Below are 17,895 nucleotides of genomic sequence, written 5' to 3'. Positions count from 1 at the left end.
GTAACTGAGTCTCTGGATAAGAACGTCTGTTAAATGACTAACATGTTAATGTAACTGAGTCTCTGGATAAGAACGTCTGTTAAATGACTAACATGTTAATGTAACTGAGTCTCTCTGGATAAGAACGTCTGTTAAATGACTAACATGTTAATGTAACTGAGTCTCTGGATAAGAACGTCTGTTAAATGACTAACATGTTAATGTAACTGAGTCTCTCTGGATAAGAACGTCTGTTAAATGACTAACATGTTAAATGACTAACATGTTAATGTAACTGAGTCTCTGGATAAGAACGTCTGTTAAATGACTAACATGTTAATGTAACTGAGTCTCTGGATAAGAACGTCTGTTAAATGACTAACATGTTAATGTAACTGAGTCTCTCTGGATAAGAACGTCTGTTAAATGACTAACATGTTAAATGACTAACATGTTAATGTAACTGAGTCTCTGGATAAGAACGTCTGTTAAATGACTAACATGTTAATGTAACTGAGTCTCTCTGGATAAGAACGTCTGTTAAATGACTAACATGTTAAATGACTAACATGTTAATGTAACTGAGTCTCTGGATAAGAACGTCTGTTAAATGACTAACATGTTAATGTAACTGAGTCTCTGGATAAGAACGTCTGTTAAATGACTAACATGTTAATGTAACTGAGTCTCTCTGGATAAGAACGTCTGTTAAATGACTAACATGTTAATGTAACTGAGTCTCTGGATAAGAACGTCTGTTAAATGACTAACATGTTAATGTAACTGAGTCTCTCTGGATAAGAACGTCTGTTAAATGACTAACATGTTAATGTAACTGAGTCTCTGGATAAGAACGTCTGTTAAATGACTAACATGTTAATGTAACTGAGTCTCTGGATAAGAACGTCTGTTAAATGACTAACATGTTAATGTAACTGAGTCTCTCTGGATAAGAACGTCTGTTAAATGACTAACATGTTAAATGACTAACATGTTAAATGACCAAAACATCCCATATTACACAACACAGTAAATGAGACAGACCAAAACATCCCATATTACACAACACAGTAAATGAGACAGACCAAAACATCCCATATTACACAACACAGTAAATGAGACAGTCCAAAACATCCCATATTACACAACACAGTAAATGAGACAGACCAAAACATCCCATATTACACAACACAGTAAATGAGACAGACCAAAACATCCCATATTACACAACACAGTAAATGAGACAGACCAAAACATCCCATATTACACAACACAGTAAATGAGACAGACCAAAACATCCCATATTACACAACACAGTAAATGAGACAGACCAAAACATCCCATATTACACAACACAGTAAATGAGACAGACCAAAACATCCCATATTACACAACACAGTAAATGAGACAGACCAAAACATCCCATATTACACAACACAGTAAATGAGAAAGACCAAAACATCCCATATTACACAACACAGTAAATGAGACAGACCAAAACATCCCATATTACCCAACACAGTAAATGAGACAGACCAAAACATCCCATATTACACAACACAGTAAATGAGACAGACCAAAACATCCCATATTACACAACACAGTAAATGAGACAGACCAAAACATCCCATATTACACAACACAGTAAATGAGACAGACCAAAACATCCCATATTACACAACACAGTAAATGAGACAGACCAAAACATCCCATATTACACAACACAGTAAATGAGACAGACCAAAACATCCCATATTACACAACACAGTAAATGAGACAGACCAAAACATCCCATATTACCCAACACAGTAAATGAGACAGACCAAAACATCCCATATTACACAACACAGTAAATGAGACAGACCAAAACATCCCATATTACACAACACAGTAAATGAGAAAGACCAAAACATCCCATATTACACAACACAGTAAATGAGACAGACCAAAACATCCCATATTACCCAACACAGTAAATGAGACAGACCAAAACATCCCATATTACACAACACAGTAAATGAGACAGACCAAAACATCCCATATTACACAACACAGTAAATGAGACAGACCAAAACATCCCATATTACACAACACAGTAAATGAGACAGACCAAAACATCCCATATTACACAACACAGTAAATGAGACAGACCAAAACATCCCATATTACACAACACAGTAAATGAGACAGACCAAAACATCCCATATTACACAACACAGTAAATGAGACAGACCAAAACATCCCATATTACACAACACAGTAAATGAGACAGACCAAAACATCCCATATTACACAACACAGTAAATGAGACAGACCAAAACATCCCATATTACACAACACAGTAAATGAGACAGACCAAAACATCCCATATTACACAACACAGTAAATGAGACAGACCAAAACATCCCATATTACACAACACAGTAAATGAGACAGACCAAAACATCCCATATTACACAACACAGTAAATGAGACAGACCAAAACATCCCTTTTTACACAACACAGTAAATGAGACAGACCAAAACATCCCATATTACACAACACAGTAAATGAGACAGACCAAAACATCCCATATTACACAACACAGTAAATGAGACAGACCAAAACATCCCATATTACACAACACAGTAAATGAGACAGACCAAAACATCCCATATTACACAACACAGTAAATGAGACAGACCAAAACATCCCATATTACACAACACAGTAAATGAGACAGACCAAAACATCCCATATTACACAACACAGTAAATGAGACAGACCAAAACATCCCATATTACACAACACAGTAAATGAGACAGACCAAAACATCCCATATTACCCAACACAGTAAATGAGACAGACCAAAACATCCCATATTACACAACACAGTAAATGAGACAGACCAAAACATCCCATATTACACAACACAGTAAATGAGACAGACCAAAACATCCCATATTACACAACACAGTAAATGAGACAGACCAAAACATCCCATATTACACAACACAGTAAATGAGACAGACCAAAACATCCCATATTACACAACACAGTAAATGAGACAGACCAAAACATCCCATATTACACAACACAGTAAATGAGACAGACCAAAACATCCCATATTACACAACACAGTAAATGAGACAGACCAAAACATCCCATATTACACAACACAGTAAATGAGACAGACCAAAACATCCCATATTACCCAACACAGTAAATGAGACAGACCAAAACATCCCATATTACACAACACAGTAAATGAGACAGACCAAAACATCCCATATTACACAACACAGTAAATGAGACAGACCAAAACATCCCATATTACACACCACAGTTAATGAGACAGACCAAAACATCCCATATTACCCAACACAGTAAATGAGACAGACCAAAACATCCCATATTACACAACACAGTAAATGAGACAGACCAAAACAGATCCGACAGTCGATGGCTTTATAATATGGTTTCTTCCTGCTCTGTACCTTCTGTCATCTCTCTGTAGGTTCACAAGTTTCTGGATAAAAACTACGACCAGGTTGGACAGCAGGTTCTCGATCTGTTCAGCCACAGCAAGAACAAGGTAGGAGGGGTTAGAGGTTAGAACCTCGACCAGGTTGGACAGCAGGTTCTCGATCTGTTCATCCACAGCAAGAACAAGGTAGGAGGGGTTAGGGGTTAGAGGTTAGGGGTTAGGGGTTAGAGGTTAGGGATTAGAACTACGACCAGGTTGGACAGCAGGTTCTCGATCTGTTCAGCAAGAACAAGGTAGGAGGGGTTAGGGGTTAGAGGTTAGGGGTTAGAACTACGACCAGGTTGGACAGCAGGTTCTCGATCTGTTCAGCCACAGCAAGAACAAGGTAGGAGGGGTTAGGGGTTAGAGGTTAAGGGTTAGAGGTTAAGGGTTAGAGGTTAGGGGTTAGAACTAGTCATGCAATGGTGTTATTAAACTAAACCAGACAATAGTTGATCTATTTACCTAGTCATAAATCATTTGGGCTGCAGGTGATAATGCTTATTGCTAACAGCACATCTGATAATATAGACCATAGGCTAGATGCATGGTACAATATATTTGTAATAATAAACGTGATTTCTACCAATATGTTACCTGGCACCTTTCTGGAGGGGGTTCATTTTCTTTCATTCTGGAGTAGAATTTCCTTTTGAAAAGTCACCAGAACTGAGCACCCTGTCACATACAGTGGAGTCATTAAAACTTTTTTTTCAACCATTCCACAACTTTCTTGTTAACAAACTATAGTTTTGGTGAGTCGGTTAGGACACCTACTTTGTGCGTGACACAAGTCATTTTTCCAACAATTGTTTAATGACAGGTTATTTCACTTAGAATTCACTCATAATTCCAGTGGGTCAGAAGTTTACAAGCTTCTGATAGGCTAATTAACCTCATTTGAGTCAATTGTAGGTGTACCTGTGGATGTATTTCAAGGCCTACCTTCAAACTGAGTGCCTCTTTGCTTGACATCATGGGAAAATCAAAAGAAATCAGCCAAGACCTCAGAAGAATTTGTAGACCTTCACAAGTCTGGTTCATCATTGGGAGCAATTTCCAAACGCCTGAATGTACCACGTTCATCTGTACAAACAATAGTACGCAAATATAAACTCCATGGGACCACGCAGCCGTCATACCGCTCAGGAAGGAGACGCATTCTGTCTCCTAGAGATGAACGTACTTTGGTGTGAAAAGTGCAATTCAATCCCAGAACAACAGCAAAGGACCTTGTGAAGATGCTGGAGGAAACAGGTACAAAGTATCTATATCCACAGTAAAATGAGTCCTATATCGACATTACCTTGAAAGGCCACTCAGCAAGGAAGAAGCCACTGCTCCAAAACCGCCATAAAAAAGCCAGACTACGGTTTGCAACTGCACATGGGGACAAAGATCGTACTTTTTGGAGAAATGTCCTCTGGTCTGATGAAACAAAAATAGAACTGTTTGGCCAAAATTACCATCGTTATGTTTGGAGGAAAATGGGGGAGGCTTGCAAGCCGAGGAACACCATCCCAACCGTGAAGCACGGGGATGGCAGCATCATGTTATGGGGGTGCTTTGCTGCAGGAGGGACTGGTACACTTCACAAAATAGTTGGCATCATGAGGAGGGAAAATTATGTGGATATATTGAAGCAATATCTCAAGACATCAGTCAGGAAGTTAAAGCTTGGTCGCAAATGGGTCTTCCAGATGGACAATGACCCCAAGCATACTTCCAAAGTTGTGGCAAAATGGCTTAAGGACAACAAATTCAAGTTATTGGAATGGCCATCACAAAGCACTGACCTCAATCCCATAGAAAATGTGTGGGCAGAACTGAAAAGGTGTGTGTGAGCAAGGAGGCCTACAAACCTGACTCAGTTACACCTGCTCTGTCAGGAGGAATGGCCCAAAATTCACCCAACTTATTGTGGGAAGCTTGTGGAAGGCTACCCGAAATGTTTGACCCAAATAAAACAATTTAAAGGCAATGCTACCAAATACGAATTGAGTGTATGTAAAATTCTGAGCCACTGGGAATGTGGTGAAAGAAATAAAAGCTGAAATAAATCATTCTCTCTACTATTATTCTGACATTTCACATTCTTAAAATCAAGTGGTGATCCTAACTGGCCTAAGACAGTGAATGTTTACTAGGATTAAATGTCTGGAATTGTGAAAAACTGATTTTAAATGTATTTGGCTAAGGTGTATGTAAACTTTCGAAGCGTAAAAATTATCAGGGGGAGGACCCCGGACCCCCTCAGCAAGGAGACTGGAATTGTTCAATCTCACAGTTTAATACATGTACAAAACAAACCTATTTCCCTAAAAGCATGATGGTCATGACTTTCTTACGTGAAAGGGAAGGTTAACTTGGCCTCAGACAATCCATCTGAGATCAGCCATGGGATTTTTTTGATGCTTTATCCCTGTCTCCAGATCAGTCCATGAATTATACTAATGAGCAAACATTCCATAACTGCAGGGGGCAGTAAATCACAAATCTTGTCTTCATACCTGTTCAGACAACACCCTCCAGGGATAGGTAATTCACTAACCTGGTCTTTAAACCTGTTCAGACAACAACCTCCAGGTGGCAGTAAATCACTAGCCTGGTCTTTAAATCTGTTCAGACTACACCCTCCAGGGGGCAGTAAATAACTAACTTGGTCTTTATACCTGTTCAGACTACACCCTCCAAACAACTCATAGTAGTAGTAGAAGAAGAAGAAAATTCACTACTCCTAAATGGAGATGGCCTCAATGGTGCTGCCCATGCTCTCACAGACTTCATAATGGGGCAGATACAATGATGCAATGTCTATCTAAGTCACCATCTGGTGTGTCCCCAGATGGTGGCCAACCTCTTCCTGGTTCATGCGGAGGTCGTAGGTCAGCATAGAGGTCATGTGAGGAAGAGCAGCACGGTGACCCGGAGACACCAGCCCCCCACCGTCTCCACCAAGTTCACCCTGTCACTTCTGGAACTGGTAGACAAGATGGAGAGGTGTTGTTATTATTATTCATATTAAAGGGAGGAGAGGTGTTATTATTATTATTCATATTAAAGGGAGGAGAGGTGTTATTATTATTATTAATATTAAAGGGAGGAGGAGAGGTGTTATTATTATTATTATTATTAAAGGGAGGAGGAGAGGTGTTATTAATATTAAAGGGAGGAGAGGTGTTATTATTATTATTATTAATATTAAAGGGAGGAGAGGTGTTATTATTATTATTATTATTAAAGGGAGGAGAGGTGTTATTATTAGTATTATTATTAAAGGGAGGAGGAGAGGTGTTATTATTAATATTAATATTAAAGGGAGGAGGAGAGGTGTTATTATTATTATTAATATTAAAGGGAGGAGAGGTGTTATTATTATTATTAATATTAAAGGGAGGAGAGGTGTTATTATTATTATTAATATTAAAGGGAGGAGAGGTGTTATTATTATTATTAATATTAAAGGGAGGAGGAGAGGTGTTATTATTATTATTAATATTAAAGGGAGGAGGAGAGGTGTTATTATTATTATTAATATTAAAGGGAGGAGAGGTGTTATTATTATTATTAATATTAAAGGGAGGAGAGGTGTTATTATTAATATTAATATTAAAGGGAGGAGAGGTGTTATTATTAATATTAATATTAAAGGGAGGAGGAGAGGTGTTATTATTATTATTAATATTAAAGGGAGGAGAGGTGTTATTATTATTATTAATATTAAAGGGAGGAGAGGTGTTATTATTATTATTAATATTAAAGGGAGGAGGAGAGGTGTTATTATTATTATTAAAGGGAGGAGGAGAGGTGTTACTATTATTATTAATATTAAAGGGAGGAGGAGAGGTGTTATTATTATTATTAAAGGGAGGAGAGGTGTTATTATTATTATTAATATTAAAGGGAGGAGGAGAGGTGTTATTATTATTATTAAAGGGAGGAGGAGAGGTGTTACTATTATTATTAATATTAAAGGGAGGAGGAGAGGTGTTATTATTATTATTAAAGGGAGGAGAGGTGTTATTATTATTATTAATATTAAAGGGAGGAGAGGTGTTATTATTATTAATATTAAAGGGAGGAGAGGTGTTATTATTATTAATATTAAAGGGAGGAGAGGTGTTATTATTATTATTAATATTAAAGGGAGGAGGAGAGGTGTTATTATTATTATTAATATTAAAGGGAGGAGGAGAGGTGTTATTATTATTATTAATGTTAAAGGGAGGAGGAGAGGTGTTATTATTATTATTAATATTAAAGGGAGGAGAGGTGTTATTATTATTATTAATATTAAAGGGAGGAGAGGTGTTATTATTATTATTAATATTAAAGGGAGGAGGAGAGGTGTTATTATTATTAATATTAAAGGGAGGAGGAGAGGTGTTACTATTATTATTAATATTAAAGGGAGGAGGAGAGGTGTTATTATTATTATTAAAGGGAGGAGAGGTGTTATTATTATTATTATATTAAAGGGAGGAGAGGTGTTATTATTATTAATATTAAAGGGAGGAGAGGTGTTATTATTATTAATATTAAAGGGAGGAGAGGTGTTATTATTATTATTAATATTAAAGGGAGGAGAGGTGTTATTATTATTATTAATATTAAAGGGAGGAGGAGAGGTGTTATTATTATTATTAATATTAAAGGGAGGAGAGGTGTTATTATTATTATTAATATTAAAGGGAGGAGGAGAGGTGTTATTATTAATATTAAAGGGAGGAGGAGAGGTGTTATTATTATTATTAATATTAAAGGGAGGAGGAGAGGTGTTATTATTATTAATATTAAAGGGAGGAGGAGAGGTGTTATTATTATTATTAATATTAAAGGGAGGAGAGGTGTTATTATTATTAATATTAAAGGGAGGAGGAGAGGTGTTATTATTATTATTAATATTAAAGGGAGGAGGAGAGGTGTTATTAATATTATTAATATTAAAGGGATGAGAGGTGTTATTATTATTAATATTAAAGGGAGGAGGAGAGGTGTTATTATTATTAATATTAAAGGGAGGAGGAGAGGTGTTATTATTAATATTAAAGGGAGGAGAGGTGTTATTATTATTATTAATATTAAAGGGAGGAGGAGAGGTGTTATTATTATTAATATTAAAGGGAGGAGAGGTGTTATTATTATTATTATTATTAAAGGGAGGAGAGGTGTTATTATTATTATTAAAGGGAGGAGAGGTGTTATTATTATTATTAATATTAAAGGGAGGAGAGGTGTTATTATTATTATTAATATTAAAGGGAGGAGGAGAGGTGTTATTATTAATATTAAAGGGAGGAGAGGTGTTATTATTATTATTAATATTAAAGGGAGGAGGAGAGGTGTTATTAATATTATTAATATTAAAGGGAGGAGGAGAGGTGTTATTATTATTATTAATATTAAAGGGAGGAGAGGTGTTATTATTATTAATATTAAAGGGAGAGGAGAGGTGTTATTATTATTATTAATATTAAAGGGAGGAGAGGTGTTATTATTATTATTAATATTAAAGGGAGGAGGAGAGGTGTTATTATTATTAATATTAAAGGGAGGAGGGAGAGATGTTATTATTATTATTAATATTAAAGGGAAGAGAGATGTTATTATTATTATTAATATTAAAGGGAGGAGAGGTGTTGTTATTATTATTAATATTAAAGGGAGGAGAGATGTTATTATTATTAATAATATTAAAGGGAGGAGGAGAGATGTTATTATTATTATTAATATTAAAGGGAGGAGAGGTGTTATTATTATTAATATTAAAGGGAGGAGGAGAGGTGTTATTATTATTATTAAAGGGAGGAGGAGAGGTGTTATTATTATTATTAATATTAAAGGGAGGAGAGGTGTTATTATTAATATTAAAGGGAGAGAGGTGTTATTATTATTATTAATATTAAAGGGAGGAGGAGAGGTGTTATTATTAGTATTATTATTAAAGGGAGGAGGAGAGGTGTTATTATTATTATTAAAGGGAGGAGAGGTGTTATTATTATTATTAATATTAAAGGGAGGAGGAGAGGTGTTATTATTATTATTAATATTAAAGGGAGGAGGAGAGGTGTTATTAATATTATTAATATTAAAGGGAGGAGGAGAGGTGTTATTATTATTATTAAAGGGAGGAGAGGTGTTATTATTATTATTAATATTAAAGGGAGGAGGAGAGGTGTTATTATTAAAGGGAGGAGAGGTGTTATTATTATTATTAATATTAAAGGGAGGAGGAGAGGTGTTATTATTATTATTAATATTAAAGGGAGGAGAGGAGGTGTTATTATTAAAGGGAGGAGAGGTGTTATTATTATTATTAAAGGGAGGAGAGGTGTTATTATTATTATTATATTAAAGGGAGGAGGAGAGGTGTTATTATTATTATTAATATTAAAGTGAGGAGAGGTGTTATTATTATTAATATTAAAGGGATGAGAGGTGTTATTATTATTATTAATATTAAAGTGAGGAGAGGTGTTATTATTATTATTAATATTAAAGGGAGGAGGAGAGGTGTTATTATTATTATTAATATTAAAGGGAGGAGGAGAGGTGTTATTAATATTAAAGGGAGGAGAGGTGTTATTATATTATTAAAGGGAGGAGAGGTGTTATTATTATTATTAATATTAAAGGGAGGAGGAGAGGTGTTATTATTATTATTAATATTAAAGTGAGGAGAGGTGTTTTATTATTAATATTAAAGGGATGAGAGGTGTTATTATTATTATTAATATTAAAGTGCAGGAGAGGTGTTATTATTATTAATATTAAAGGGATGAGAGGTGTATTATTATTATTAATATTAAAGGGGAGGAGAGGTGTTATTATTATTATTAATATTAAAGGGAGGGAGGAGAGGTGTTATTATTATTATTAATATTAAAGGGAGGAGAGGTGTTATTATTATTAATATTAAAGGGAGGAGAGGTGTTATTATTATTAATATTAAAGGGAGGAGAGGTGTTATTATTATTATTAATATTAAAGGGAGGAGAGGTTATTATTATTAATATTAAAGGGAGGAGAGTGTTATTATTAATATTAAAGGAGGAGAGGTGTTATTATTATTATTAATATTAAAGGGAGGAGGAGAGGTATTATTATATTAATATTAAAGGGAGGAGAGGTGTTATTATTATTATTAATATTAAAGGGAGGAGAGGTGTTATTATTATTATTAATATTAAAGGGAGGAGAGGTGTTATTATTATTAATATTAAAGGGAGGAGGAGAGGTGTATTATTATTATTAATATTAAAGGGAGGAGGAGAGGTGTTATTATTATTATTAATATTAAAGGGAGGAGGAGAGGTGTTATTATTAAAGGGAGGAGAGGGTGTATTATTAATATTAAAGGGAGGAGAGGTGTTATTATTATTATTAATATTAAAGGGAGGAGGAGAGGTGTTATTATTATTATTAATATTAAAGGGAGGAGGAGAGGTGTTATTATTATTATTAATATTAAAGGGAGGAGAGGTGTTATTATTATTATTAATATTAAAGGAGGAGGAGAGGTGTTATTATTATTATTAATATTAAAGGGAGGAGGAGAGGTGTTACTATTATTATTAATATTAAAGGGAGGAGAGGTGTTCTTATTATTATTAATATTAAAGGGAGGAGGAGAGGTGTTATTATTATTATTAATATTAAAGGGAGGAGGAGAGGTGTTACTATTATTATTAATATTAAAGGGAGGAGAGGTGTTATTATTATTATTAATATTAAAGGGAGGAGGAGAGGTGTTATTAATATTATTAATATTAAAGGGAGGAGGAGAGGTGTTATTATTATTATTAATATTAAAGGGAGGAGAGGTGTTATTATTATTATTAATATTAAAGGGAGGAGGAGAGGTGTTATTAATATTATTAATATTAAAGGGAGGAGGAGAGGTGTTATTATTATTATTAATATTAAAGGGAGGAGGAGAGGTGTTATTAATATTAAAGGGAGGAGGAGAGGTGTTATTATTATTATTAATATTAAAGGGAGGAGGAGAGGTGTTATTAATATTAAAGGGAGGAGGAGAGGTGTTACTATTAAAGGGAGGAGGAGAGGTGTTATTATTAAAGGGAGGAGGAGAGGTGTTATTAATATTAAAGGGAGGAGGAGAGGTGTTATTATTATTATTAATATTAAAGGGAGGAGGAGAGGTGTTATTAATATTAAAGGAGGAAGAGGTGTTATTATTAATATTAATATTAAAGGGAGGAGGAGAGGTGTTATTATTATTATTAATATTAAAGGGAGGAGAGGTGTTATTATTATTATTAATATTAAAGGGAGGAGAGGTGTTATTATTATTAATATTAAAGGGAGGAGAGGTGTTATTAATATTAAAGGGAGGAGGAGAGGTGTTACTATTAAAGGGAGGAGGAGAGGTGTTATTAATATTAAAGGGAGGAGGAGAGGTGTTATTAATATTAAAGGGAGGAGAGGTGTTATTATTATTATTAATATTAAAGGGAGGAGAGGTGTTATTATTATTAATATTAAGGGAGGAGAGGTGTTATTATTATTAATATTAAGGGAGGAGAGGTGTTATTATTATCTATTAATATTAAAGGGAGGAGAGGTATTATTATTAATATTAAAGGGAGGAGAGGTGTTATTATTATTAATATTAAAGGGAGGAGAGGTGTTATTATTATTATTAATATTAAGGGAGGAGGAGAGGTATTATTATTAATATTAAAGGGAGGAGAGGTGTTATTATTATTATTAATATTAAAGGGAGGAGGAGAGGTGTTATTATTAAAGGGAGGAGGAGAGGTGTTATTATTAAAGGGAGGAGGAGAGGTGTTATTATTATTATTAATATTAAAGGGAGGAGAGGTGTTATTATTATTATTAATATTAAAGGGAGGAGGAGAGGTGTTATTATTAAAGGGAGGAGGAGAGGTGTTATTATTAAAGGGAGGAGGAGAGGTGTTATTATTATTATTAATATTAAAGGGAGGAGAGGTGTTATTATTATTATTAATATTAAAGGGAGGAGAGGTGTTATTATTATTAATATTAAAGGGAGGAGAGGTGTTATTAATATTAAAGGGAGGAGGAGAGGTGTTACTATTAAAGGGAGGAGGAGAGGTGTTATTATTAAAGGGAGGAGGAGAGGTGTTATTAATATTAAAGGGAGGAGGAGAGGTGTTATTAATATTAAAGGGAGGAGAGGTGTTATTATTATTATTAATATTAAAGGGAGGAGAGGTGTTATTATTATTAATATTAAAGGGAGGAGAGGTGTTATTATTATTAATATTAAAGGGAGGAGAGGTGTTATTATTATTATTAATATTAAAGGGAGGAGAGGTATTATTATTAATATTAAAGGGAGGAGAGGTGTTATTATTATTAATATTAAAGGGAGGAGAGGTGTTATTATTATTATTAATATTAAAGGGAGGAGGAGAGGTATTATTATTATTAATATTAAAGGGAGGAGAGGTGTTATTATTATTATTAATATTAAAGGGAGGAGAGGTGTTATTATTATTATTAATATTAAAGGGAGGAGAGGTGTTATTATTATTAATATTAAAGGGAGGAGGAGAGGTGTTATTATTATTATTAATATTAAAGGGAGGAGGAGAGGTGTTATTATTATTATTAATATTAAAGGGAGGAGGAGAGGTGTTATTATTAAAGGGAGGAGAGGTGTTATTATTAATATTAAAGGGAGGAGAGGTGTTATTATTATTATTAATATTAAAGGGAGGAGGAGAGGTGTTATTATTATTATTAATATTAAAGGGAGGAGGAGAGGTGTTATTATTATTATTAATATTAAAGGGAGGAGAGGTGTTATTATTATTATTAATATTAAAGGGAGGAGGAGAGGTGTTATTATTATTATTAATATTAAAGGGAGGAGGAGAGGTGTTACTATTATTATTAATATTAAAGGGAGGAGAGGTGTTATTATTATTATTAATATTAAAGGGAGGAGGAGAGGTGTTATTATTATTATTAATATTAAAGGGAGGAGGAGAGGTGTTACTATTATTATTAATATTAAAGGGAGGAGAGGTGTTATTATTATTATTAATATTAAAGGGAGGAGGAGAGGTGTTATTAATATTATTAATATTAAAGGGAGGAGGAGAGGTGTTATTATTATTATTAATATTAAAGGGAGGAGAGGTGTTATTATTATTATTAATATTAAAGGGAGGAGGAGAGGTGTTACTATTATTATTAATATTAAAGGGAGGAGAGGTGTTATTATTATTATTAATATTAAAGGGAGGAGGAGAGGTGTTATTAATATTATTAATATTAAAGGGAGGAGGAGAGGTGTTATTATTATTATTAATATTAAAGGGAGGAGGAGAGGTGTTATTAATATTAAAGGGAGGAGGAGAGGTGTTATTATTATTATTAATATTAAAGGGAGGAGGAGAGGTGTTATTAATATTAAAGGGAGGAGGAGAGGTGTTACTATTAAAGGGAGGAGGAGAGGTGTTATTATTATTATTAATATTAAAGGGAGGAGGAGAGGTGTTATTATTAAAGGGAGGAGGAGAGGTGTTATTAATATTATTAATATTAAAGGGAGGAGGAGAGGTGTTATTAATATTAAAGGGAGGAGGAGAGGTGTTATTATTATTATTAATATTAAAGGGAGGAGGAGAGGTGTTATTATTATTATTAATATTAAAGGGAGGAGAGGTGTTATTATTATTATTAATATTAAAGGGAGGAGAGGTGTTATTATTATTAATATTAAAGGGAGGAGGAGAGATGTTATTATTATTATTAATATTAAAGGGAGGAGAGGTGTTATTATTATTATTAATATTAAAGGGAGGAGAGGTGTTATTATTATTATTAATATTAAAGGGAGGAGAGGTGTTATTATTATTATTAATATTAAAGGGAGGAGGAGAGGTGTTATTATTATTATTAATATTAAAAGGAGGAGGAGAGGTGTTATTTATATTAAAGGGAGGAGAGGTGTTATTATTATTATTAATATTAAAGGGAGGAGGAGAGGTGTTATTAATATTAAAGGGAGGAGGAGAGGTGTTATTATTATTATTAATATTAAAGGGAGGAGGAGAGGTGTTATTATTAAAGGGAGGAGAGGTGAGACAAGATGAGAGGGAAATTAAGAGGTAGAGTTATTGTTACTGAATCTTTCTCTTTCTCTTGACAGGTGCAACCCATCGTTTATACGCTGCATAAAGCCAAACAGACAGAAGGTAGGTCTCCACATCACAGTGTAACAGTGGTATTGTTGGTACGCTGCATTAAGCCAGACAGTCAGAAGGTAGGTCTCCACATCACAGTGTAACAGTGGTATTGTTGGTACGCTGCATAAAGCCAAACAGACAGAAGGTAGGTCTCCACATCACAGTGTAACAGTGGTATTGTTGGTACGCTGCATTAAGCCAGACAGTCAGAAGGTAGGCCTCCACATCACAGTGTGAAAGAGTTTAATTTTGGGACTGGGGGGCAGTATTGAGAAGCTGGGATGAATAAGATGCCCAGAGTAAACTGCCTGCTACTCAGGCCCAGATGCTAATATATGCATATTATTAGTAGGTTTGGATAGAAAACACTCTGAAGTTTCTATAACTGTTTGAATGATGTCTGTGAGTATAACAGAACTCATATGGCAGGAAAAAACCTGAGAAAATATCCAACCAGGAAGTGGGAAATCTGAGGTTTGTAGTTTTTCAAATCACTGCCTATCAAATATACAGTGTCTATGGGGTCATATTGCACTACCTAAGGCTTCCACTACATGTCAACAGTCTTTAGAACCTTGTTTGATGATTTTACTGTGATGGAGGAGAGAATGAGAGCTGTTTGAGCCAGAGGTCTGCCAGAGTGCCATGAGCTGATCACACGCGCTCACATGAGAGTTAGCTGCGTTCCATCTCATTTCTACAGACAAAGGAATTCTCCGGTTGGAACATTATTGAAGATTTATGATAAAATCATCCTAAAGATTTGATTCTATACTTCGTTTGACATGTTACTACGAACTGTAATATGACCATTCATCTGAACTTTCGCCTGGACTTGCCGGCGCGTCGTTAGTTTGGATTGTGTTCTAAACGCGCGAACAAAAAGGAGGTATTTGGACATAAATTATGTATCACGTTCTGGCCTTAGTTCCTTTGTTTTGTCTTTTTATTTTAGTATGGTCAGGGCATGAGTTGGGTGGGTTGTCTATGTTAGTTTGTCTATGATTTGCTATTTCTGTGTTTGGCCTGGTATGGTTCTCAATCAGAGGCAGCTGTCAATCGTTGTCCCTGATTGAGAACCATATTTAGGGAGCCTGTTTTCTATTGTGTTTTGGTGGGTGGATGTTTTCTGTCTTTGTGTGTCTACACCAGACAGAACTGTTTCGGTTGTTTTCGTTGTTGTTTTGCTATGCAGTGTTCAGTTTACATTAAAAAACATGAACATTGCGCTTTGGTCCTCACCTTCTTCCCAAAACAGCCATTATGGACTTTATCGAACAAATCAAACATTTATTGTGGAACTGGGATTCCTGGGAGTGCATTCTGATGAAGATCATCAAAGGTAAGTGAATATTTATAATGCTATTTCTGACTTCTGTTGACTCCACAACATGGCGGATATCAGTATGGCTTGTTTTGTTGTCTGAGCGCTGTACTCAGATTATTGCATGGTGTGCTTTTTCCGTAAAGTTTTTTTGAAAGCTGACACAGCGGTTGCATTAAGGAGAAGTTTATCCAAAGTTCCATGCATAACACTTGTATCTTTTATCAATGTTTATTATGAGTATTTCTGTAAATTGATGTGGCTCTCTGCAAAATCACCGGATGTTTTGGAACTACTGAACATAACGCGCCAATGTAAACTGAGATTTTTGGATATAAATATGAACTTTATCGAACAAAACATACATGTATTGTGTAACATTGAGTCCTGGGAGTGTCATCTGATGAAGATCATCAAAGGTTAGTGATTAATTTTATCTCTATTTCTGCTTTTTGTGACTCCTCTCTTTGACTGGAAAAATGGCTGTGTTTTTCTGTGACTAGGTACTGACCTAACATAATTGTTTGGTGTGCTTTCATCGTAAAGCCTTTTTGAAATCGGACACTGTGGCTGGATTTACAACAAGTTTATCTTTAAAATGGTGTAAAATACTTGTATATTTCAGGAATTTTAATTATGGGATTTCTGTTGTTTTCTATTTGGCGCCCTGCAATATCACTGGCTGTTGGCGAGGAGGGACGCTACCGTCCCAGAGAGGTTTTCTTGTTTTTTCCAATTGTTTAGTAGCTACTATCTTGTCTCATCGCTACAACTCCCGTACGGGCTCGGGAGAGACGAAGGTTGAAAGTCATTCGTCCTCCCATACACAACCCAACCAAGTCGCACTGCTTCTTAACACAGCGCGCAACCAACCCGTAAGCCAGCCGCACCAATGTGTCGGAGGAAACACGTGCACCTGGCATCCTTGGTTAGCGGGCACTGCGCCCGACCCGCTACAGGAGTCGCTGGTGCGCGATGAGACAAGGGCATCCCTACCGGCCAAACCCTCCCTAACCCGGACGACGCTGGGCCAATTGTGCGTCGCCCCACGGACCTTCCGGTCGCGGCCGGTTACGACAGAGCCTGGGCGGGGAACCCAGAGTCTCTGGTTGCACAGCTGGCGCTGCAGTACAGCGCCCTTCACCACTGAGCCACCCGGGAGGCCCCAGAGAGGTTTTAACAGTGATATTGTTGGTATTGCCATGATATGTGTGTGTTTGCTTGTATGTGTAGGAGCCAGGTGTGTTTGAGACGGAGATGGTCGGCAGTCAGCTGAGATATTCTGGTATCTTGGAGACCATCAGGATCCGGAGAGAGGGTTACCCTGTTAGACTGGCCTTCAACATCTTCCTGTTCAGGTAAAACACCCTGTTAGACTGGCCTTCAACTTCTTCCTGTTGAGGTAACACACCCAGTTAGACTGGCCTTCAACGTCTTTCTGTTCAGGTAACACACACACACCCTCTAACCCTGCCCCTATCTCAGGTATCAGTCCCTGGTGGGGACAGCCTCCTCTAACCTGTGTGTTTGTGTGTGTCAGGTATCAGTCTCTGGTGGGGACAGCCTCCTCTAACCTGTGTGTTTGTGTGTGTCAGGTATCAGTCCCTGGTGGGGACAGCCTTCTCTAACCTGTGTGTTTGTGTGTGTCAGGTATCAGTCCCTGGTGGGTGTGAAGCAGCCTCCTCTAACCTGTGTGTTTGTGTGTGTCAGGTATCAGTCCCTGGTGGGGACAGCCTCCTCTAACCTGTGTGTTTGTGTGTGTCAGGTATCATTCCCTGGTGAGGACAGCCTCCTCTAACCTGTGTGTTTGTGTGTGTCAGGTATCAGTCCCTGGTGGGGACAGCCTCCTCTAACCTGTGTGTTTGTGTGTGTCAGGTATCAG

At 35.5% G+C, this 17,895-nt stretch overlaps 1 protein-coding gene across 1 annotated transcript in view; it reads left to right on the top strand.

The window, feature by feature from the left end:
- The window catches only part of LOC116372943 (unconventional myosin-XV-like), a gene marked incomplete at its 5' end in the record, with an annotated part of 176,783 nt that overhangs the window by 28,919 nt on the left and 129,969 nt on the right, over positions 1 to 17,895 (top strand). The window contains 4 exon segments of the mRNA XM_031821429.1: positions 3,477 to 3,554; positions 6,331 to 6,485; positions 14,653 to 14,698; positions 17,247 to 17,371. Coding sequence (XP_031677289.1) covers positions 3,477 to 3,554; positions 6,331 to 6,485; positions 14,653 to 14,698; positions 17,247 to 17,371 — 404 coding nt within the window.

This window comes from Oncorhynchus kisutch, unplaced genomic scaffold (genome assembly GCF_002021735.2).
Source record: "Oncorhynchus kisutch isolate 150728-3 unplaced genomic scaffold, Okis_V2 scaffold3973, whole genome shotgun sequence".
Taxonomy (NCBI): domain Eukaryota; kingdom Metazoa; phylum Chordata; class Actinopteri; order Salmoniformes; family Salmonidae; genus Oncorhynchus; species Oncorhynchus kisutch.
The sequence above is the reverse complement of the archived record's forward strand: the minus strand, read 5'-3'. Positions and strand labels throughout refer to the sequence as shown.